The following is a 24500-nucleotide window of genomic DNA, read 5'->3' as shown; positions in this document are numbered from 1 at the left end:
CCCGCGAGGTGAAACGTCCTTTGTTAGAACATTGTCTGATTGGTGAGGCAGCGAGTGGGAATAAAAGGATCCTTTTCTATTTGGCTGCCATTGACTAGTCGTGTACCGCAGGTGGCGTTGTTGGGACCGCTTTTTTTATACTGTATATAAATGATTTAGATGATGGAATTGTTGCCGCGTTTGTGGAGGAGACGAGGATTGGTGGAGGGTCATGCAGTTTTGAGGAAACAGGATGCAAAAGATCTACCCAGATTAGGAGAATGGGCAAGAATGTGACAAAAGGAACACATTTAGGGCATGCATGGTCATGCACTTTAATAGTAGAAATAGCCGTGCGGGCCATTGTCTTCACGGGGAATCTGAGATTCAGAGGGACTTGCGAGTCCTTGAGCAGAACTCCCTGCACGGGAACTTGCAAGTTGAGTCGGTGGTGAAGAAGGAGTATGCCATGTTAGCAGTGATTTCAAGAGCTCTCGAATAAAAGAGCAACAGCGTGATACTGAGGCTTTATGAGACATGGCTGAGGCCTCAACTGGAGGATCGTGAACAGTTTTGTTACCCAAATCTTAGACAAGATGCGCTGGCGTTGGAGAGCGTCCAGCGAATATTCACATGAATGATTCCAGGATTGAAAGGGTTATCATACGAGGAACGTTTGAAAGCTCTGGGTCCGTACTCGCTGGAAATCAGAAAGATGGTAAATAGGATCAGCCATGATTGAATAGCGAAGCACACTCGGTGGGCCAGATTACTTAATTCTGCTCCTATGTTTTATTGGTCTGATAACCTTGCGGGCAGGTAGGCCGGACTGTTTTGTGCGGGTTTAAGTTAATTTGTCAGTGGACTGTGAACCGCCATGATAATGCTGAAGAAACAGTATTAATTTGACAAATCAGATGGAATGTGTAGTGAGACCCCGAACGAGGAAGTGCTGTTGTTTCGGCAAATTGCAAGCAAGGGGATGAGTTGAAACTTAATAGTTGGACAAAATCGAAATGGCAGACTTAAGGCGTGAAATTTGAATGCGCGAGTTATACAAAACATGGCAGAAGATCTTGTAACACAGTCACAGACTGGCGTACGTGCATGTGATGTTGTATGTTTCAGGAGAAAATAGCTAGGAGCTATATGCCACAAATCGTTGTTTTTTACACACGGGATATACTACCCGTGTTGGTGCCGCCTTTCATTGTTTCTACAATGGTTAATGGTTGATTGAATATGCTGGCCAGCAAATGTATCTCACTCTTCTACATTTATGGTGACATACATGGTCATTGTTAATAAATTTACATTGTAATTTTAAATATCGTAAAATTGCAATTTGGGTGATTCATTTTTAAATTGGACAGAGAAGAGAGGGTCGTTTTCTACATAGATATATCTTCTGTAAACAACCATGAAGTTCTCCACAGTCACGCGTGAAACACTTCCCTTCACTTAATTTAATCTTTAGCTTCATGTTCATATCCTGGAAGCCTGAGATGCCAATCGTGTGCATACATCAACCATACTTCCACAAAAAAGTACCCGTAATTGTTAAAACTCACAAACGCCTGAAGATTTCGAAGGATTCACTGATCAAACTCTCTCGGTGATGAAGAAAATAACGTTAGTAGTCTCAAGAAAAGCAAGTGCAATAAAGTACTGTAAATAATTGCAGGATCTTAAAAGCACGATGAGTGTAAGGACACTTTACTTTCAATACAGAGACCAGGCTGCAGGGTGTGCAGGATTGGGAATTAAATAGTCAGGGATATTGGTCAATACGGAAGGACAGACAGGAATTAAGTGAAGTGGGTAAGTGCGGTTAATTAAAGATGAGTTCGGGGCGGTGTTGAGAGACCATATACGAACTAAGGAGCAGAATGTTGAATCCCTTTGAGTGGAGATTAGGAATAGTAAAGCAAAAAAAAAAAAACAAACAAACAAACACCGGTGGGTGTTGTCCATCGGCCACCGAATAATTACATTACAATGGCACAGGGAATAGACGGAGAAATATATGAAACATTTAAAAATGGAATAGTAGGTATCATTGGGGCTTCAACTTGCACATAGATAGGGGAGGAACGTCTTGAAGAGGACTTCATAGAATGCGTCCGTGATAGCTTTCTTGAACAGCATGTGACTGAAGCTACAAGATCATAGATCTGGCCCGTGAAATGAGACAAATATTATTAGAGATGGTCTAGTTAGGGATCCTGTTGGAAAGTGTGATCACAGTATGATTGATATTCGCAGCCAAATGGAGTGTGTAATAGCCCGATCTAAAGCCAATGTATTAAGACTAAACACAGGAGGCACCAGTGGGATGAGGAGGGCTTTGGTTAGAGTGGACTGGGAACACAGTCTATATGCTGGGAAGTCTGAGGAACAGAGGAAGTCATTCGCAGAGAGTTTTAACGCTGCTCAAGAAAAGTATATTCCAGTTAAAAGCACGGATATCAAGGCTGGGCAGGGACAGACTTGGATAAGTAAGGAAATAAAAGAAAGCATCGAATTAAAAGCTCTTGTATCCAAAGTCGTAAAGAGTATTGAGAAATTGGAGAATTGGGAAAACCTAAAAAATCGACAGAGAAGAAAAAGTAAGCAATAAAAAAAGCTAGATTATGAAAATAACTCGCAGAAATATTCTTTTGAATATATAAAGCCGGAAAGGGTTTTAAATGTCAACATAGGTTCCTTGGAAGACGAGTAGCGGGAACTGATATTGGGTAATGAAAAAATGACAGAGGCTTTGAATGACTATTTAATGTCGGTTTTCACGGTAGACGAAACGTCCACCATGCAAAGAGAGATGTTATGGATGTTATGATGTGATAGTTCCTCAGCAAACTCGTAGGTCAGTTAATACATAAATCCCCTGATCCTTTTCGAGTGCATCGGAGAATACTGAAAGAAGTGGCAGAAGTTACAGTGGAGGCTTTATTGATAATTCACGATTTAAGTTAACCATCTGGAAGAGGAGTCCGACTAAGTAGTATATCTAAGTTTGATGATGATACAAAATTGAGTGGAAATTCAAATTGTACAGAAGATAGGGATTTTCTGCAGAGAGATATCGATAGGTTGTTAGTGGGCAACTGTCTGCTAGATGAAGTACAGTATTGGTAACTGCGAAGTCATCCACTTTGATAGGAAACATGAAAGAGCACATTATTTTTAAATGGTAAAAGAAAATGAACCATGCCGATATGCTGGGGACTTGCGAGTGGTTGTGCATGAATCACAAGCGGTTGGTTTGCCGCTGTAATGGACTATCAAGAAGGTAAGCGAAACCATCCTCGCATTTTTGTACTAAATATTTTAACTATTTTTACCAAGATTTTCTTGATTTATAGTTATGCATTGCAAAGTACTGCTGCCGCCTAACAACACATTTCACAACAAATGGCTCTGAGATTAAACATCATTTTAGTTCTAATTTTGCATATTTAGCGATTTGTATCTGAGATCCGGGGCTGATATAATTATTGGTATGCAGGATCCCTTTACTTAATAATCTACGCCTGTGAAAGCTGTCAGTTTCCAGAAGGGAAAGCAAGTTGCCTTTCTCCTACTTGGTAACCTTCCCAATTGAATATTTCTCAATGGTTTGTGTTCACCGGCTACAACATTCACTTTAGTCTTGCGTCCCAGTTTACTTCTGGCCCATGTTTAGAAAAGATTTTCCTCAGATCCCTCTGCAGTATCAATTCCTTTGTACAATTTTATTGTCTAAACACGTCTCGCAGGGTGAGAATGCTGTCCCGTGTTCATTAGTTCCACCGCCGGATATGATGAAAAAAATGCTGATTATGATTTATCCAGTATGTAAGTTTATGGAACACACGTAGAGTTTGAAATATTATCGCCGCGGAGGCTAAAGTTGAAAGGAGTAACGTGTCTACACCAAATTGCATTACTGCGATCTTCACTCTCTTTGTTCCGTCGTCGATCTGTAAAAGCATGATCAATCTATAGTTATTCATTTGATATAATTTCATAACTAGTCCGTCGTGGTTTATCTATATAGAAACACGAGCAGATGCATTTTGGCAAATTACAATCTATTGGCATTATAATAACCACATATGAGTTGCACCTTCAAGGAAAAAGCCACAATAGCATATAGGTGGTTATACTACTTCAGAGATTAGCGGCGAAGCTGCAGGACAGGAGCATCTGGAATAATTTTCTCACGGTTTTGCTAGATACACTGTCATTTTGGTTAGTTTTGCCATTGCAGTCCACGCAGTTAACAACGAAAGAAGTAACGTACAGAAATCAGTATTACACTTAGCTTATCACTTTCATCTGGATAACCGAACATCAGCTGACTGAAGGGATCATAAAAGGAGAGGATAATTCTCCAACTAAATTCTATGCGCAGAGGCGGAATTTAAAATATTGGTGTCTTTGCAAGGCATTTCAGTCGGTGACCAGGATACGTTGCGACATAATCACTGTGGTCAGATTTATGACTCCAGAGACAACAACATCATTAGCATGGTCAACGATGGTCGGGGAAGAGCAATGACGTCAGAAGCCTGGCCAGTTCTCAGATCATCATCTCTGTACAATGGGCTGAGGTCCTACATCAGTGAGAGTAATGTTGTCATTGAAGCAATGACAACTTTAGTGTGAGCAGTGACCTGTTTTGAAAGTACAGAATATTTTGCTTATTGATATCAAGAACCCGTAATCGGACAGTTTGCTTCTTGTCCGCTGTTTTCTAGTTCCATTCTCGGGAGTGACTGTCCGAGAGGTCGGAGGGATGTGTCTGATAGTGATTAGCGGAGACTTCTGCCCGATTCATCAAGGCTGTGTTTCACATCCTTCCCCTTTTGCAGAGACCTCTTCATTGGAATATTTATTCCAATTAGTGCAAAAATTTTGATTATTGCAAACTCTTTGTAATAATGTATGTTGTTTTATTTCATACACACGTGGCGTATTCCATATTTCTGCATGTGTTGAACTAGAACGGGATAACTACATTTATTTCTGACTGTAATTAAACTGATTTGTAATGTGCAATATTTCTGTCTGTTGTTGTACACGGCCTGGTTGAAGGAAAACGAACCTGAATATTTATTTGTAGCATTCGCCACAATACTGTGTGTTTGAATGAGTTAGACGTGTTTACATGCATTCTGTATTTGTTATCAATTATAATTACTATATCAATCTCAGCTAGGAAAATCAGAAAATAATACATCTGCATAAAGCTGTGAGTGAGGTGGACTCCAAATTCATACGTTCCCCGGGGTGTTCCATTACCTGCAACTCTGAATACAAGCTGCACCTCCTTTCAGACTTTAGGTTATCTATCCACTTATCCACTGACCAATGTCCGGAACTATTTTTCTGCAAATAGACCAAATAAAAGAGATGCAAGCGCTCCTTTCCTCCGCTATCCTGCAGGTCACACTTGAACATAGTTAACCCACTACTCCCATCCGACACATCGATCAAGTTCACATGCGGTCATGGAGGGTGCTGGGGGATGGCCGTATGAGCAGCTGGTACATACCACACGTCATGGTTACGCGACCATTGAATGCAGACGGCAATTATTGCTGGGGTCCTCCAACACAGAGGCAATTTATTGCCGATTTGCTCATTGACATTACAGATTAAAGTGCGATTATATGTGAGTTTGTGCAGGAGCTTCTAGAGAGGTGACAACCAGTACCAAAGGAACGTGCATTACAATAGAATCCAAAGGGTCTAATGTCCTTTGCGGCCAGGTAGGCTGGAGTTGTGTGGGTTTAAACAAAATTGCATTCAAGAAGATGAGTCGTAATGTAAAAGGAGGACAAAACAGAAATGAGTGAATACTGGACTGAAGGCCTTATATTTGAATGCACGTACTGTTGCGTATTGGCATACGTGTATACGGTGTTTGTAAGAATCATTGAATTCTTTCTGAGAGAAGGTTATAGCTAGGAGCTTAATGTCAATGATACACATTGGAGCAAAAGGCCAGGCAAGAGGTTATCTTGGGAGGTGTCACTCTGATGGTTAAAAATATAATCCTATCATTACAAAACCTTAAAAGCATTGAATCAGGGCGAATAAAGCTAACGAAGTATAAGGGTTAAAGACTTTGATGTGAGTTAGATACACACCATCCAAACAAGAGTAAGAATGCGGTCTAGAAATTACAAAATGAGATAGAAGATGTCTACCAAAAGGGCAATTTATTAAGCGTCTTTGGTGAAAATGATCACAATATGTTCGAATTCAATCTGAAATATGAGAAACAGGTGCTGAAGTGGAATGCATCAAAATTACAGTAGAGTAGAGGGAATTACCAAGCCACTAGAGAGGAGCTGGCCAGAATTCATTGGAAAAGAACACAGGCAGCTGTGACAGTAGAACAAACTTGGCTGTAATTTTCGAAAGGAATTTGAAAGCACAGGATATATACTTCCGAAAGAAAAGATGAGTTTTAACGGCAAGATGATAAAACGTTGACGAAGAAGAGAAGTCAAAAGCCAACGTAATAGGCATAGAGAAATAATGCAACAAAGGAGGAATTTGTGCGAAGCCAGATGACCGGCACATTTTTAAATGCTAACAGAAGGCAACTGTTAAAAGTCATTAAGAATTTAGAGAAAGAATAAGAAGTTATGCTCGCCAATAATACTGTAGAGGATGTCAAAGGTTTCTTTACATACATACGGTGTAAAAGAGTGGCGACAGTGCAAATTGGACGGCTGGAAAGCGATGATTGAGAGTTAGTAATGGGTGATAATGAAATGACGGACAGACTAAATAAGTATTTTGCACAGAAGTGGTATGATGAAAATTACAGGTGTCAGGGGTCATGAAGTGAAACAAACACTGTACACAATAATGCCAAAACCAGAGCTACTGAGCGATAATATTCTGCATACATACGAATACATATCCTGTCACATTACGAACACTACAGTGCAACCTGAACCATCATGGCAGCAATCGTTCAGTAGTCACTTTATCATAGTAGCTCATTAGCTAGTGCATGGGTTATTAAAGTTGCAGATGTCGTGAAGATTTATTCGAACGGAGAACATTATATGTTGGATAGCCCATTCGGTGCATGATGCTTTGCCTTCATGGCACCAATTTAGACTGCGTGAAGGATTGCCCCTTAATGATAATGATCAGTTAGGCAGAGACGCATTCTGTACTTACTGTATCAACTAAAACACGTCCGTTTACACAACCGAAAAGCTGTATATACACCTACTAATTTACCCAGATGCACTCTTCCCTCCCCGCAGCAATAATCAACTAAAGAATAGAAAATATAATACCTGGGAAAGATGTATACGCTGGCCAGGTACCCTTCCTTGTCCCGAACTACTACCCATGTGGCCAATCTGCGTTGCTTTACCTGAGGAGAGGTGTTGCTCCTTTGCATTCGAAGCCTCTCGTTGGAATCTACACTAACTGGAGACAGAAGATGAAGGTAATATGCTACCAGCGGAATCCTGTTTCGTTTGCTCTATCACAGAAGGAGGTTCATTTGCGACGCTGGTAAAATAAGAGCACAAATAACTAGATATATCTGCCGAATAGATATATCTGCCAGCCATACTTCAATCGCCAGTGGTAATTACATTTTCCTGTGTCCGGAGCCTTTGTCCCCGACTCCACATCAACGTCCACCCCAAAAAAAATAATTGAAGTCCTTGACTCCGTGGCGAATCCTACCAAGTCTGCTTAAAGATGACTTACCTTGTACCCATACTTTTCTCAGATTCTGCCTTGTAATCAATGATCCTCGTTGAAAGCTTTCTCTTTGTCAACTCTATGCATTGCCCTGACAGATATATTTGTATTGCAGAGAGCTGACAACGGTAAACGTTATCCTGTGTCTGAATGTCCCTTTATACTCATGTACTGGGTTTCAAAATGATGTTCTGACTTTTCATTTCTGATATCACTCATCCCTCACCAACGCACACTCCACTGTTAACCATTCAATAACTGTACTGAACCAGCAACTAGAATAGTCGCTCGGCCACGCATTTTTGTGCTTATTGTGAAGTTGCTAAATATCATGGGTCAGGGAGTGATGACCCTGCCACGTAAGGTTAAAATCTCTTACCAGCGTTGATTTGAATTTAGTTCAATAATTTTCATTGAATAATCTAGTCTCAGAAACACCGAAAAATCTCCTCGTAAAAGTCCTCGAATGCGGCCAACTATAGTTTCGTTTGTGCGCTTTCGGCATTATTTTACCCTCTCTCATCTGTCTGTACCTTTCTGTGACTACAACCCTATATGATTTCTCAAGATTTGGGATTGGTTATTGCCATTCCTCAGTCTACGAGCGTTAAGGAAAGCGAAACGAGTATTACTCGAAACAGATGAGCTTTATAAAGTGCATTATGTATAAAAGCACAATAAATACAAAATATAAACGCAATACTATAAAATACAGTGCAGAATTCACTCTTTAATGTGCTGGAAAATACATCAGATTAACTATGTAAATAGACTGATTGTACGTACACAGCGGTTGAAAAGTGGGAAAATCTTACGTTCAAATAGTACTAGCAGAGTTATCTGCTCCAGCAATCAGTGCCGTCACCCAACAAGGACAAATTCCCATCCGTCTGCTGAGTGACAGACCGAACAATACCCGGATATTCAGAAATCTGCCCACGTGCTTCCCAGGGTTCCTCGGGTCCTCCAAATTTCTTCACATTACACCATGTGTTCGGAGCCACGCAGCCTTGCGCAGATTTTCTGCCTACATCACCTCACTTCTGCAGAGACATGTACCTTCCAGATTTAAATAGAAGAGGCTCCCGTTATCCTTCTAGCTATGAACTTCACGGCTTTTTTTTCAATCTGAAACATCACCATACGAAGTCATAGAATAGAACGTCTATTAAAATATTCATTAGTAGCACATCAGAAATGATAATTAAATACTTGTACAGAATGACAACGGGGAAGGTGAAGATTTAATTCAGCCCCTGTCCATCGCCCTGTATAAATGACGGTTGCGTCGTGTCCGAAAGGTGGCATAGTACATGACCAGCAGGAAGAAGCCGCGAGTTCGAGTGACCGTGGGTAAAGTGACGAAGAAAACATAAGACCAGCAAACGTAAGAGCAGATTGAGGATATGTAATACATCGAGTCTGCTCCGCCGTTCCATCAAGGCTAGTCCCGGAACACACTGGTCCTACCTTTTCGCCATGTCTTTCGATACACTGTCCAATCAGGAAACGAATCACTTCCGCTTTAAGTGTACCCACGTATTTGGCGGAATTGGCATTCGCCGCCGCCGCCGCAGAGAATTTCACTATTCTGCGGCTATAAAAATGTACCCCTCAATTCTGAGGCTGTGTTCACTATATCTGAACACCACACCATAGGAGACATCCTCTCGATATCCATCTTATTGTATCCTTTCTGCATACCAGAAGTTTCAGTCAGACACTCCTCCACGTATTCTTCTACATTCCAGTGACTACGGTCGCAACTTTGCCAAACGCTCTTCACATATTCTCAAATTTATTCCCAGAATCGTCCTCGTGACACCCCTCTGGAATGTGTACAATGACAATACATCCTTTCTGAGATATGCGGACCTAAACCAGTTAACAATACTTCAATTGTGACCTGACTGGTGTCTTATAACGTCTTAGCATAATCTCCTTGCTCTGATAGCCTGTTCTTATTGATATATATTAGAGCATTTCATTTGCCTTCTTTACCACAGCCTTAATTTGTAAATTTAACTCCTGTACGAGGACTCCTAGGTCACTCCAGCTGTCTGATGTTTGTAAATTCACCCCATTTAGATAATAGTCCGCACCATTGTTCCTTTTACCAAAATACTTAACCTTACATTTTCCTACACTGTATTCCATTTGCCACTTTTTTGACCGTACTTCCAATTTGTCTGAGTCATTCTGCGAGCGCATTATCCTCAGCACGACCTAACACTCCAACTATATCGGTATCGTCTGCAAACATTGCCACAAAGCCAGCTATCCGATTATCTAAATCATGAACAAACAACGTAAAAATTTGCGGTCCCAATACTGACCTCTGAGGAACACCACTAGTCACCGGCAGCCACTTCACTCACACCCGCTGCCTCCGGCCTGTCCGCTATTCCGATACCTGAGCCAGTAACATTGCTGCAACGCCGGAGGAAGCAGGCTCATGTTTGGCAGCTTATCAAATGCTTTCTGAAAGTCCAAGTAAATTACATCCGCTGCTTCATTTCTTTGCTTTCTGTTTATCAATTCCTCGAAGAACTCTAACAGATTATTCAGACAAGATTTCCTTTTACATAAACAATTCTGACCTCGACTTATTGTACCATTACTTTCCAAGCTCCCCGAATCCGAATCCTTAATAATAGATTCCTACAGTTCCCCAAGCAGTGAGGTGAAGCTGTGGCCTGTAATTTCCTTTCTTTTGACTTTCTCTCCGCTTAAAGAGTGCAGTGACATTTAAAATTCTCCAGTCCTCCGGGACCCTACCATAATCAAGTGTTTCCGGAGAGACCATGACCAGTGCACCGGTGAAGGCAAATGCAAAGTACCCACGAGGAAATCTGCAGATGCGGGAAATTCGAACGATACACTCAAAATGCTTGTGGAACACAGCAGGCCAGGCAGCATCTAAAAGGAAAGATACTAAGAGATTTGAAAAAAGGAGGGGGAGCGGGAAATGCGAAATGATAGGAGAAGACCGGAGGGGGTGGGATGAAGCTAAATGCTGGAAAGGTGATTGACAGAAGTGATACAGAGCTGGAGAAGGTAAAGGATCATGGGACGTGAGGCCTAATGAGAATGAAGGGGGGACGGGAGCAGCAGAGGGAGATGGAGAACAGGCAGAGTGATGGGCAGAGAGACAGAAGAAAAATGAAACAACTAAATATGTCAGGGATGGGGTAAGAAGGGGTTGAGTGTCATTAGAGGAAGTTAGAGAAGTCAATGTTCATGTCATGTTCTTTACCAGCATGGTCCTGATAAAGAGGATAAAACACAACTTGATAACTTGATGAACGAGGACAAAGGGGAGTACGAGGAAGAACCTGAAAGAAATACAATTCCGAAAGGACTGAACTTCCTCCTTCTTTCTGGTCACTGGCACAGCGAATGCGGAAACATGGAGATACTCTCAGATAAAAGCACCGACTCGTGAACAAGGACAATTTTGCTGTGTTCTAGTATTCCAACTAAACATTTCAGTCGATGATGAATGGGGCGTGTTCTGTGAGGCTGTCAGTGCGTACAGCCCGGGTTTGGAGCGCACGCATGCATGTGTGCAGGTGAGTGCCTGTCATGAGGTGTGGAATTTGCAGCGTCTGTTTGTGTTGCGTTTATCTATGCCTGTGTATTGCAGTGTGGAGAGAGGGGGGATGGAGGGAGGGAGAGAGAGATAAGAAAGATAGCCGGAAACAAAGAAATATCAGTCTCTTTGACTAATGTTGTCTACAAGAATATGCAATTTCGCCTTTAAAACCCTGTCATCTCTGTCTATCACTCAGAAAAAAATAAAACTCTGACCTACGCCCTGCCCCAACTCCTCGAAAAAATGTTTATATCCCAGACATCACAAGCCTGCGAATCTATTTTCAGGAACCTAACGCATGCAATTGGATCCCAGGCTTTGACTCTTTTAACCTAAGCCGACCTTGATCAGTTCACTGGCTGTGATGCAAGTTCGCCTGTATTTCCATACCTTCCGGTTCTTCTTCCTGGCCACTGTTAATGCGAACGCAGAGGCGCTTTTGTACTTACTGATGATGCCGGCTTCCTTCAGCTTCCACAGATGATACCGAATGTCGTCCTGCTCTGTACGAGCCGGTTGCCGGGACCTTTCGCTGAACAGGGTGTCCTCGGTTATCCGGAGACGTGGGGAGTGCTCTTGGAAGAACCCACATCAGACTCGTCAAAGAAAATACACTTTCCAGACTCAAAATCTTCTTTCAATCTCCTGGTAGGGGGGAGTCACAAAAGCTGAATGACTAGGGAATCAACTTTTCGCTTTTCGGTAAGGTTTTCTCCCTGGCCTGTCTCACAGAGACGTTAGACATTTCCGTAACCAGAAACAGAGGTGCCAAAGGCATCCCCCTCCTGAGTCTGCCGTTCCTCTCAGAAGTCTTCCTGACAATCACTGCCATCCCGTTCACCTGTTTAACATAGGGCTTCTGCCGCATCCCATCTGGTAAGCATGACTCCTCTTCGTGGTCTTTTGGAGCATCCAAGAAGAAGAACTCGGCGTCAGGTATTCCGGGAAATTTGGGTTTTCCAGTCACTGTAGGAACAGTACTTCCCCAGACCGTAACATGACCCGTTGGGACTGAGTGCTTCACAGAATCCCCCGTTTATGCTCATCATCCTGCCCAGCAAGGCCACGCAATTCCTCAAAAGCAGCTCGGAACACAGGGTGATGGAGAATGTTTTCAGAAAGTTCTCTCCAACTTCCTCCTGAAGCATGTCCTGAAACCCACTGGGCTTCCTGTCGCGCCAAACACACTGTCTATCGCTTCCGTGTAGCTTGCAGAGGTAGCAAAGGGGTTCTGTGTCTGTACGATTCTCCCTCCGTCAGCAGCCGGCCCATTTAAAACTTTCAAACAATCGCTGTGTTTGATGTCATTAGAGCACTGTCACTCAACCGGCTTCTGATAGGTCTGCTCCGTCCAAGTCTCAGACTCCTCTTCCCCCTCGGGGGAGGTCTTCACTCTTGAGAACATACAAGATTTTATAGCTAGTACCCAAGGCATGTGCAATTCGCCTTTTATTGGCCAAGGGGGTAAGGGCTGACTCCAACTCAGAATCCTCATTCCTCGCTCGAGATTTATTCGACATTCTGAATCAGACCATTCCTTCCCCTCGCTCCGGCAAATAAACGAGAGCAACCTGCCTTTGAAATCCGCTTCCACAGCTATGGGAGACTCGGCTTGTGATTCCGCACGCTCGCCAACACTCCCTTCCTCATGGGAATTATAGTCAGCTGACGACCCCTCCCTCCCTGCAGCATCCTTAACCACGTATCGGAAATAGTACCGGACGATAGTTTAACATAGGGTTAACGACACAACACACTCTATCAATGCTCAGGGCGATCACAAGTTATCGAACTAAATCTATCCCGGACAAGCCCCCTGGTTTCTTTAGCTTCCTAAGTCTAGGGAATACCGTCTTCCATTCCGGAACAACTAAAGAGATTGAGACAGTCCCCAACATTAAACATCGGTTTGCGTAGATGCTATGTAATGTGCTACCTTGTTACAAATTAGTGGAACGAAATAGCAGACAGCACAGTACTTACAATTAAAGGAATTATATTTATGAATCTTAACTTAAAGGTCAGTAAATAAAGCGGAAAAAATGAAGTATTAAAACCAGTCAAATATTTACAAGTAGGAGCTCAGCGTGAACGACTCTGCACTCACGGACTGGTCCGTCGGTTGCGTGAAAGCTCATACCACCTTCCCTAAGTCGGTCGCAATCCATCTCGAATAATCCGGGTCGTATCCTACGATCGGTTTTCCCCAGCGTTTACTCTCTTCATGTCCCACCGAGAAAAAGCCTCAAGACGGACCCTGGAGTCCCTCAACAAAAATCTCCCCCCAGTTCTAGTATTGTATTTGGATGGCCCGGATTCCTCATCATCACTTACTTTCAACAGTAAACCAAACAGTTTGGAAGCAGAAGAGGCTGCTCTTACAGAACTAATAAAGTAAATATATATAGCATAACATTAAAGATCTGAACCAGGGCATTACACCCTCTACTCAACCAAATAGTCACCGAGTTCTCTTTATTGAGAAACACGCCCAGAATGCTGGATGAATTCAGCATCTATGGAAAATGTACCGGGCCGAGACCTTTCATTAGGACAGGAGACAAAATATTTGGTGGCAGATTTAGTAGGTGGGGGAAAGGCAGGAAGAATCACAGGGAATATGTGAAATCAGGATGGGGACATTGGAGAGGTAAAAATCTGGGAGTTGATCGCTGAAAGTAGTGCAGGGTGGAGAAGGGGTGTCTAATAGGAGAGGACAAAATACCATTTAAGAAAGAAAAGGGGGAGAGGGAACCAGAGAGGAGTGACGGGCACTTGCGGAGATAAGTTTAGAGAGGGAAATGGGAATAGGAACTGCTGAAGACGGAGAACATTACTGGTAATTCGAGAAACTGACGTTCCTGCCATAAGGTGATGGTCCACCAAAATAACTGTGGCCTCATCCCGAGAGTAGAGAAGTCCATAGACAGACATGTCGGAATGGGAATGGTAGTGAAATTTAAGTGGGAGGTCTCGCTTTTTCTGATGGACGAAGCGTATAATCTCGGTTAAGCAGTCTCCTAATAAACGTCGTGTCTCACCGATATACAGGAGGTCACACCAAAGCAGCAGATACAATCAATGACCACAACAGACTCACAGCTGAAGTGTCGTCTCACCTGGAAGGACAGGTTGATGACCTAAATGTCAATCAGGGAGTATGTAGGGGCAGGTGTAGCAGTTGTTGAGCTTGCAAAGATAAGAGACAGGAGGGAGATCAGTGGCGAGGGGCGAATGGACAACGGAGTCTCATCCCTGTGGAAATCTAAGATTGTGGAGGGGGAAGGGAAGATGCGCATGGCGGTGTGATTCCGTTGGAGATGACTGAAGTTACGGATAATTATGTGCTGGACGCCGAGGCTGGAGGGATGGCCGGTGAGGACAAGTTGTTCCGGTCCTAGGTGGGGCAGCGGTAGGGTAGTGTGAGGGCAGACTTGCAGGAAATGGAATACATGCAGTTGAGGATAGCATTGATGCTGGAGGAAGGGAAGCCCCTTTCTTTGAAGGAGAAGGACAGCTTCTTTGATCTGAACTGAAAAGCCTCATCCTGATAGCACTGGCCGAGGAGATGGGAGGAATTTAGTGAAAGGGGCTGGCATTTTCACAAGTAACAGAATGGGAAGAGGTATAGTCCAAGTAGCTGTGAGAGACGATGGATTTACAGTAGACAACGGTAGATATGATGTCTCTGGAAATAGAGACAGAGAAAGGGAAAAGGAAGAGAGGTATCGGAAATGGGCCAAGTAAATTTGAGGCCAGGGTCTAAGTTGGAGGCGAAGTTGATGACGATGAGCTCCGCATGCATGCCGCAGACAGACCAATGCAGTAGTCGATGTAGCGCAGGACAGTTGGGGAGTAACACGAGTGTAGCTCGGAAGAGACACTGTTCCACGTAGCCGGCCAAGAGGAAGGCATACCTGAGATCCATGTGAGTGTCCATGCTACAATGGTATTCCCAGTGTGGGGGAGTGAATACTTCTATAGGCACTGCACTTGTTACCGGATAAGCCAGAATTGCAAATTCAATACATTTAATCGAAAATAATCTGTTGGGACTGGAGAACCAGTGTCATTCCTGCTGGTGATATCTGCGATACGTCTTTAGTAGTATTGTTCAGCTGTCGGACGTGTTTAAACTCAGATATTGTCGTTATGTTAGTGATGCGACAGGATAAGGAGCAACGTTATTGTGAAGATCAAAAATATTACACCGAGATTTTCTGTCAGCCGTCAAGGTCATTCCCGATAATATTTCAATAACAAAAGTGAATGTCAATTGCCTAATATCTTCCTCAGTAAGTGTGGTCACTCGATGGGGCCCTTATCCCTAATTAACTCTCCTCTAAGCTCATGACGACTTTCAGAACAACTTTGTCCGCGGCCCCGATTATATCTTGGTCTGACAGGGATTATAAATGACATAATAGCAGATAATGTTTTTTTTCGATTGTAGCTGGATGGATAATCGACATTTTATTTTTCGCAAAGGAGCGGAGGCTGGAAATGAGGTGTGTTACCATTGTGGTCTCCGTTATTCTTCAACAGCCAGAGCCGGTGTGGAAATAATGTCTAGAGAATGGAGACAGGAATAGGGGAGAATTGTGGGCAACGAGGAGTAAACAATGGCGTCGTGTGCAGAACGATCTTCGGAGAAGGATGTAGGGGAGGGAAGGTCGTGCCTAGTGGTAGAGTCGCTATGGAGGTGATGGAAGTTACGTGACAATATTTTTTATGCAGAGACCACTGGCTTGTTGACTGAAGGCAAAGAAATCCAATCCCTTCTATTATTCTGGGTGGGATGGAGTGATGTTACCTGCAGGAAGAGCAACAGACATTGCTGAAGGCAGCATTGATCGGGCTGAAGGGAGCCTCCGTTTACTATAAAATATCTTGAGAGGAAATTCACATCCAAGAAAATGATAGAATGGAACAGCACTTGGGCGATTGTCCATGTGGCAGGTGGGATCCTCACTATAACTGTGGGATTCAGTAGCTAGGCTTTGTTAACGATGTCTTGAATGGTCTATCTCTGAAATTCGGGACCGAAAGTTTGAGAGACAAGAGCGGAGGAAAAATGGGACAGACTGATCTGAGGGCGTTCTGGAAAGTTGTAGGCAACGTAGATGAAATTGACAAGCTCAGCATGGGTGCAGGAAGCAGCATTAATTCAGTCTTCAATGGTTTGTAGTACCAATTCAGTCACCACTGTCGAGAATGAACGGGATGTTTCGGGAACACAGACGACCTCGGAAGAGTACAGCATTTGCAGATGGACCAATGCATCCGGGCAGTCAGAAGTACTGCACGGTGCAACTGTGGGGAAAAATACTGAGACCTGTTGGGCAGAAATGGGAGGATGGGCTGGAGAATGAGGGAAGTGCATTGTGAACCTGCTATGTTATGGGCCCTTGAGAGGAGTGAATGGAAGAAGGACAACGCCGGTCCCAGAGGAACAGGAAGTCGCCACAATGTATGGGACATTAGTTGCATTCGGGGTAAGGAGGCATTGGGTGGATTGGGTGTCGGGAGACACCGCTAAGTCACCACTTCTTCACTACAAAGAGAGCGAGCGGAGATTTTACCACATTAGTTAGTTGCACCCTGAACTTGGTCTGTGTAAAGGCGTAAAGGGCCGTGTTTGTACAACAGCTCAGAAGCTGCAAAATGATGCCAAGTTCTCGCAGAGATTCGGGCGGAAGCACGAAATTGGTAAGATCGCATATCCGATCCCACGCAGAGAACACAGTGAAAGGTGCCCACAGCAGGATGAAATTGCCGGAGACGATCAGCAATAAAACGAGGGATTTCCTGCGTTTCTCCATCTCCGGGTCTCTGACACTCTGTCCGTTTCCGGGAACCCTGAGTCTCCTGCGAGTTCTGCTCGTAACCAAGACATGCCTGACGGTGAAAACATTCGTTACTAGAACCAGCAGAAATGGGAATACAGGGGTGAGGAAGTAATAGAATAAGTCAACCTCAGAAGTGAAATTCAAATAATAATCTCTCTTTTTACAAATGAATGGATTGATTGACCATGTGTATATCTCTGAGAGCCGCAAATACCAGTAAATATTCTTCAAACAGCTGATCGCAGTCACTGTCCCCAAAACAACACCCGCAGTTTTCCCGGTGCAATATTTTGTTTTCAGCTTCTGGCAACAAATGGCGACAAACCGATCAAAGGTGAACGTAACGGTGAACCAGACCGAACAGTCTGTGACGGTGTAAATCAGAGCAGCCTGGATATTACACACCTTGGGCATTGATAGGACGAAAACGAGGTATGGCGTGTACATAAGTGGAATCTTGCTCAATATCAGGTCCAGGATAAGGACCAGAATATCCGCCACTGCCATGGCAACCAGGTAGCAAGTGACAACTCTGGAGAGGCCGCACTTACCACGAGACAGGATGAATATGGTCACCGTGTTCACTGCGAACAAAATAAACAATCACAGTAAACACAGAAGACAGAGTTCTCTTAAAGCAAGTATATAATATGTACCAATGATAGAAATGAGTCTACTTGACAGAATAACATAATTGTAAATATTAGCGATCAATAAAACTAAACGGTTTTGCAAAGTAGTGGAAAATCAGTACAATCTGATCGATCGAATGTCGGCAGCGAAACAGACAGCGACAAACACAAATGAAGATGGCTGATGATTGGGAAATTCCGTCCGTGTTGGGGGAAAAGAGCTGAATGATGCATCTGCGGAATCTCTGAAAACTCATTTATTGTGAAATAAGTGACCTTGACACCTACCCGATTTAGCTGAAACGCAGATCCCCGTCCCTGATAGTTTCCCGGGGCGTCTGGATCAGCAAATGGGGTAGCAGACCAAAACCTTATTATTGCACGTCTACTCTTGTTTGGCGACGTCAACTTCAAGTCACACCGCGAGTCTCACGGTTTGCATCTTGTACATTCGCCTTTACAATTGAATGTCATTCATTGAAGTATCGATGATGCGTTATTTTTTCAGCAACAATGAAGGTGATTTGTCACCGACACACGTCATGATCACCGACAGGCTGCTGTGTGCAACGATTGTCTATAAGTGAACTCATCAGCAATTTAACCATTGCATCCGCAGCATTTACTAAGGCAGCCTGACCAAGCATGCGATCAGAAGCCATTCAACCATAATTGATAGATTTCATCCCAACACTGTCTCTTGCCTTCACTCCGTAAACTTTGATATCCCTGTTAATTGCGTACCTATTAACTTTTGCTTAAAATACACCCAATCATTTGGCCTCAGCAACCATCCACGGCAATGAGATCCACAGACACATTGCCTCTGCCGATAGAAATTCCTCGGCAGCGCTGTTCCAAGTGGAATTCATCCATGTTGATTTTGCGCTGTCTGGCCCTAGACTCTCACACTGTTGGACGCATCCTCTGCACGACGGCTCCATCTGAGACTTTCAGCTGCAGGTAAGCTTCCCCAGTCTTTCTGCCCTATTCCCATAAACTCCTGCTAATCCAGGCAATAGGCTATCAAACACGCTTCAAACATTAAATATTTTATTTCCTGATCTGGATCATCACAACTGACAGCACATATTTTCTTAGACAGGGATCATCAGAACAGTAAATTACCAAAGATAATAGGGTAATGATTTGCTTAATCAGCAGCTGGGATGTGCGAGAGCAGCCTTAACTATTATTAGGAAAGGAAAACGTGACAAGAAAACGTGCGATTCAATGCTGTTTCATAAGTTATCTTTGGAAAGAGACTCACCGGGAAGAGCAATGATAGCGAGGACGGGGAAGAAAATCACTTGAATGGTGATAAACACACTCATCATTCGATAATCTACCGTTAGCCAATCATCCTCTGCCAAAATATATGGAACCATCCAGAAGGTATTTTTCTCATTTCTTGTTATATTCCAAGCTGTCCCTCCCGGTGTGTGATCCATGACAGAACCAGACAGTCTGTTCTTACTCCCCCTCTTGGTGCCGCTGCGGATCTCTGTCCTTGGCAGGAGAGGCTGCTCTCGCTGAAACTGGGGAACTGACTGAAAGGGACTCCTATTAATAAGAGATAGAACCTCCGCTGACGTCAGCAGCCTACCCTGAATTGACGCAATTTATTTTCCACGAAATGACAATAACAGTTAACCCTTGTTTTACCCAGCAGCTGAGGGAGATGTGTGTAGATCAGTTCTGTTATTATTACAAAAATTGGAATTACAAAAGAAAACAAATCACATGGTATTTCGGTAGCTTTAACTGTTTAAAGCAGAACAACATGTCCCTTCAATAAGAAATAAGTAGGTAATTTTTTTTAGAAATCCGGTGTATGGAAAGAAGTAAATTAGTTAAAAGTCTGATATGAATCGGCTTTGGCGGGCGTAAAATGAGAAACTCAAAACGGTGGTGCTGAAACAGAGCTGCATGATCTTGGAACGTGGAACATAGGACGTAGAATAGTACAGCCCATTACAGGACTTCGGCCCACAATGTTGTGCCGACCCTCAAACCCTGCCTCCCATATAACCCCCCACCTTAAATTCCTCCATATACATGTCTAGCAGTCTCTTAAACTTCACTAGTGTTTCTGCCTTCACCACTGACTCAGGCTGTGCATTGCACGCACCAACCACTCTCAGAGTAAAAAAAAACTTCCTCTCATATCCCCCTTGAACTTCCCTCCCGTTGCCTCAAAGTCATGTCTACTTATACTGAGCAGTGGTGCCATGGGGAAGAGGTGCTGTCTATCCATTCTATCTATTACTCTTAATAACTTGTATAACTCTATCAAATCTCCTCCCATCCTCCTTCTCTCCAAAGAGCAAAGTCTTAGCTCCCTTAATCTCTGGTTATGATCCGTGCACACTAAACCAGGTAGCATCCTGGTAAATCTACTCTGTACCCTTTCCAATGCTTCTACATCCTTCCTATAGTGAGGCGACCAGAACTGGACACGGTGCTCCAAGTGTGGTCTATCCATTGTTTTGTAGAGCTGCATCATTACATCGCGACTCATAAACTCCATCCCTTGACTTATTAAAGCTAACACCGCATAAGTTTTTTTAACTAAGCTATCTACTTGTGAGGCAACTTTCAGGGATCTGTTGACATGTACCACCGAGATCCCTCTGCTCTTCCGCACTCCCAAATACTGTGTTTATTGCCACGGCGTTTGTCCATTTAAAGTGGACCACCTCACACTTCCCAGGGTTGAACTCCATCTGCCACTTCTCAGCCCACTTCTGCATCCTATCAATGTCTCTCTGCAATCTTTGACAATCCTCTACACTATCTACAATGCCACAAACCTTTGTGTTGCCTGCAAACTTGACAGCCCACCCTTCGACGTTCACGTCCAGGTCGTTAATAAAAATCACGAAAAGGACAGGTCCCAGAGCAGATCCTTGTGGTACACCGCTGGTCACAACCCTCTAATCTGAATGTACTCCCTCCACCTGACCCTCTGCCTTCTTCAGGCAAGCCAATCCTGAATCCACCTGGCCAAACTTCCCTGGAGTCCATGTCTTCTGACTTTCCGAATAAGCCTACAAAGCGTGGAAATTTGCCAAATGCCTTAATAAAATCCATGTGGGTCACATCCACTGCACTACCCCAATCTAAATGCCTGGTCACCTCCTCAAAGAACTATCAGTCTTGTTTGACACGATCTGCCCATCACTAAGACATGCTGACTATCCCTGATTAGACCAATATTCGCTGAATTCCCATCGTTCCTATCTCCAAGAATTTTTTCCAATCTTCTCTACCACAGACGTGAGGCTCACTGGTCTATTTTTACCAGACTATCCTCACTAACCTTTCTGAACAAGGGGAACTCCAGTCCCTCCAGTCCTCCGGTACCATTGTCGTGGACAACGAGTATATAAACATCCTAGACAAAGGCACAGCCATCTCTTCCCTCGCCTTGTGGAGCAGCCTGGGGAGTATTCCGTCAGGTCCTGGGGACTTATCCGTCCTAATGTATTTTAATAACTCCAACACATCCTCTCCTTCCATATCAACGAGCTCCAGAACATCAACCTCACTCATATTGTCCTCAGCGCCATCAATTTCCCTCTCATTGCTGAACACCGATGACAAGTATTCACTGAGGACCTCGCTCGCTTCCACAGCCTCCAGGCACATCTCCCCAATTTTATGTCTAATCTGTCCTACCTTCACTCCTGTCATCCTTTTGTTCTTCACATAACTGGAGAATGCCTTGTGTTTCCCTATACCCTACTCGCCAAGGCCTTCTGATGCGCCCTGGTTGCTCTTCTCAGCACCTTCTTAAGCTCATTTCTTGCTACTCTATATTACTCAATAGACCCATCTGATCATTGCTTCTTAAACCTCATGTATGCTGCCTTCTTCCAGCTGACTGGATTTTCCACCTCACTTGCCCCAATGGTTCCTTCAGCCAGCATGCTTTATCTTCTTTACCGGAACATATGTATCCCTAACATCCTGAAAGAGATCCTTAATCATTGACCACATGCCCATAGAACATTTGCCTGCAAAAACATTATCCCAATTCACACCCGCAAGTTCCAGCCTGATAGCCTCGTAATTTGACATTCACCAATTAAATTTTTCCTGTCCTCTCTGATTCTATCCTTTTCCATGATAATGCTAAAGGCCAGGGAGCGGTGATCACTGTCCCCCCCCCCCCCCCCCCCGATGCTCACCCACTGAGAGATCTGTGACCAGACCCGGGTCGTTACCTAATACTAGATCTAATATGGCATTCACCCTAGTCGGCCCGTCAACAAATTGTGACAGGAATCTGTCCTGGACACACTTAATAAACTCTGTTCCATCTAAACCCTTGGAACTTATCAGGTGCCAATGAATATTAGGGAAGTTAAAGTCACCCATGATAACAACCCTGTTATTTTTACATCTTTCCAAACTCTGCCTCTTAATCTGCTCCACGGTATCTCTGCTGCTATCAGCGGGCCGATAGAATAACCACAGCAGAGTAACTGCTCCTTTCCTGTTCCTGTCTTCCACCCATACTGACTCAAAAGAGCATCCTGCTTCATCACCCACCCTTTCTGTAGCTGTAATAGTCTCCCTGACCAATAATACCGCATCTCCTCCCCTTCCCGCCCCCCATCGCTTGTAAAGAACTGAAATCCAGGAATATTGAGAATCCATTGCTGCCCTGGTGCCAGCCAAGTCTATGTAATGGCCACTACATCATACTTCCATGTATGTATCCAAGCTCTCAGTTCATCGCCTTTGTTCCTGTTGCTTCTTGCATTGAAGGAAACACACTTTAGCCCTTCTACCTTACTACCTTTACAACTTTTATGCTGCTTCTCTTTCCTCAAAGCCTCTCCATACGTTTGATCTGGCTTTACTCCATGCACTTCTTTCACTGCTCTATCTCACGGTGTTCCACCCCCCTAGCATTATTACTTTAACCTTCCCGAAGCATGCTAGCAAACCTACCTGCAAGGATGTTGCTCCCCCTCGAGTTCAGGTGCAACCCATCAAATCTGTACAGGTCCAACCTTTCCCAGATGAGATCCCAATGATCCAAAAATCGGAAATCCTGCCCCGTGCACCAACTCCTCAGCCACGCATCCAAATGCCATCTCCTCCAATTCTTACCATCACTATCTCGTAGCATTGGCAGCAATCCTGAGAACCCTTGAGGTCCTATTCTTCAGCATTCTGCCTAGTCCCCGAAACTCGTTCATCAGGACCTCATCCCTATCTTGCTATGTCGTTGGTACCAACATGTATCACGACTTCTGGTTGCTTTCGCTCTCGTACCAGGATGTCATGCACCCGGTCAGAGACATCCCGAAATCTGGCAACCATTCGGATGTCCTTCCCACATCCACAAAATCTCCTGTCTGCTCCCCTGTCGATCGAGTCTCCAATCATAACATAACCTGCAATACCAGGGCTCAGACCTATAAAACGCCGAACATAGTGCAATGAGCACATAGATCTATGCACGCCCAATACACTGCGCCGAAGCGAAACACTAGTACAAACACAAACCTTCAAGGATTGAGACGTATTTAACCCTGACACTGAAGTGTAATTCATGGACACTGTCAATAACTTGCCTTCCGCTGGGCATCTTTCAAGATGTAACGTAGAGTTGATAAAGGGGACCTTTGAAATGCTGTGTGCCTCAATTTCCAAATGTTTTGAAGTGCAAGCAGGAGAAATAGGAACAGAAGCGTAGGCAGGTTATGGAAAGTTGTAAAAGTACCAGAGTGGTGTGTGACTATAATTTCCCCAAAATGGACTGGGATTCTTAGTGTAGAGGCTTTAAAGTTCAGAATCTGTTTGCAGTAATACTGCTTGCAGTATCCTAGAAAGGTTTACCAGCACTTACAGATTATTTATGTCATTTTGTGCATATTTTCCATGTCTTCCTGACTGGCCGCCTCATTGTCCGGTTTGGAAATAACAATGCTTGTGAGTGGAATAACCATGGATTAGCTTTTGATACCGTGAGTCCATTACAGGTACAGATCTCCCTACCAAGGAGTCCATCGACCAGGACTCTCGCTCAGAGATAATTGACACTCTTGTAAAAGTTTGATCATGTACCGACTGTAAGATGCATAAACAACGTCATGCAAAGTTGTATGTCTTGTTATATCAATACGGGCTATGTATAACCTAGAAACCAGAGCTCTGGTGGCGGTGGAGACCGCTACAGACTCTCCATGACAACGTATCAATAAACTATTAAAAAGAAACTCGAAGTCGTTCTGGTGTCCTTAGCTAAAATTACCACGACAGAATCTGGCGACGGGGATGGGATCTCCATTAAACGAGATCCGAATAAAGGCTAGCTAAGAGAGCAGAGTTAAATAGGGACAGCTCTAGCTGAAAGGGGATAGTGTCCGAATTACTACAGTCCTGTTCTAGCAGGAGCGGGGTAGTTGCCGGAGACCTCCCTGTGGGAGAGGAGTTAGTCGATAGCCTAGCGTCCGGCCAGTGACTCAGAATAGGGCAAGACGCCTGCACGGCTGAGGCTGGTGGAAGACCTCAGTCAAGCGAGGACTACAAAAAGAAAAAAAAAACACGGAAGGAAAAATGTCGGAGGAGCTTTCGTCTACGCAGATTCAGTTTCAGTGGGCGCTCACTGTGAACATAATCTGTACAAAGAAACGTTCTGTCTTAACTGTAATTGAAATCTTAAACATGAAACGCCAGGCGTCGGCCGGCTAGAGTTGA

At 43.9% G+C, this 24500-nt stretch overlaps 1 protein-coding gene across 2 annotated transcripts; it reads right to left on the bottom strand.

Moving 5' to 3' along the window:
- Positions 1 to 3716: 3716 nt before the first annotated feature.
- LOC132386174 (probable G-protein coupled receptor 139) lies at positions 3717 to 19294 on the bottom strand. 2 transcript variants are annotated; one of them, XM_059958467.1, is made up of 3 exons: positions 19054 to 19294; positions 17703 to 17735; positions 3717 to 3941 (listed from the first exon to the last, which is right to left on the bottom strand). In XM_059958467.1, the coding sequence occupies exons 1-3, from the start codon at positions 19232 to 19234 to the stop codon at positions 3823 to 3825; spliced, it is 333 nt and encodes a 110-aa protein (XP_059814450.1). In that variant the 5' UTR covers positions 19235 to 19294; the 3' UTR covers positions 3717 to 3822. The 2 variants fall into 2 exon arrangements, with proteins under 2 accessions (XP_059814450.1, XP_059814449.1); XM_059958466.1 differs by lacking the exon at positions 3717 to 3941 and having other exon boundaries at positions 16839 to 17735.
- Between the last annotated feature and the right edge of the window lie 5206 nt (positions 19295 to 24500).

The sequence above is a fragment of the Hypanus sabinus genome, unplaced genomic scaffold, assembly GCF_030144855.1.
Source record: "Hypanus sabinus isolate sHypSab1 unplaced genomic scaffold, sHypSab1.hap1 scaffold_105, whole genome shotgun sequence".
In the NCBI taxonomy this organism is placed as follows: domain Eukaryota; kingdom Metazoa; phylum Chordata; class Chondrichthyes; order Myliobatiformes; family Dasyatidae; genus Hypanus; species Hypanus sabinus.
This window is presented reverse-complemented; position numbering and strand designations above follow the sequence as displayed.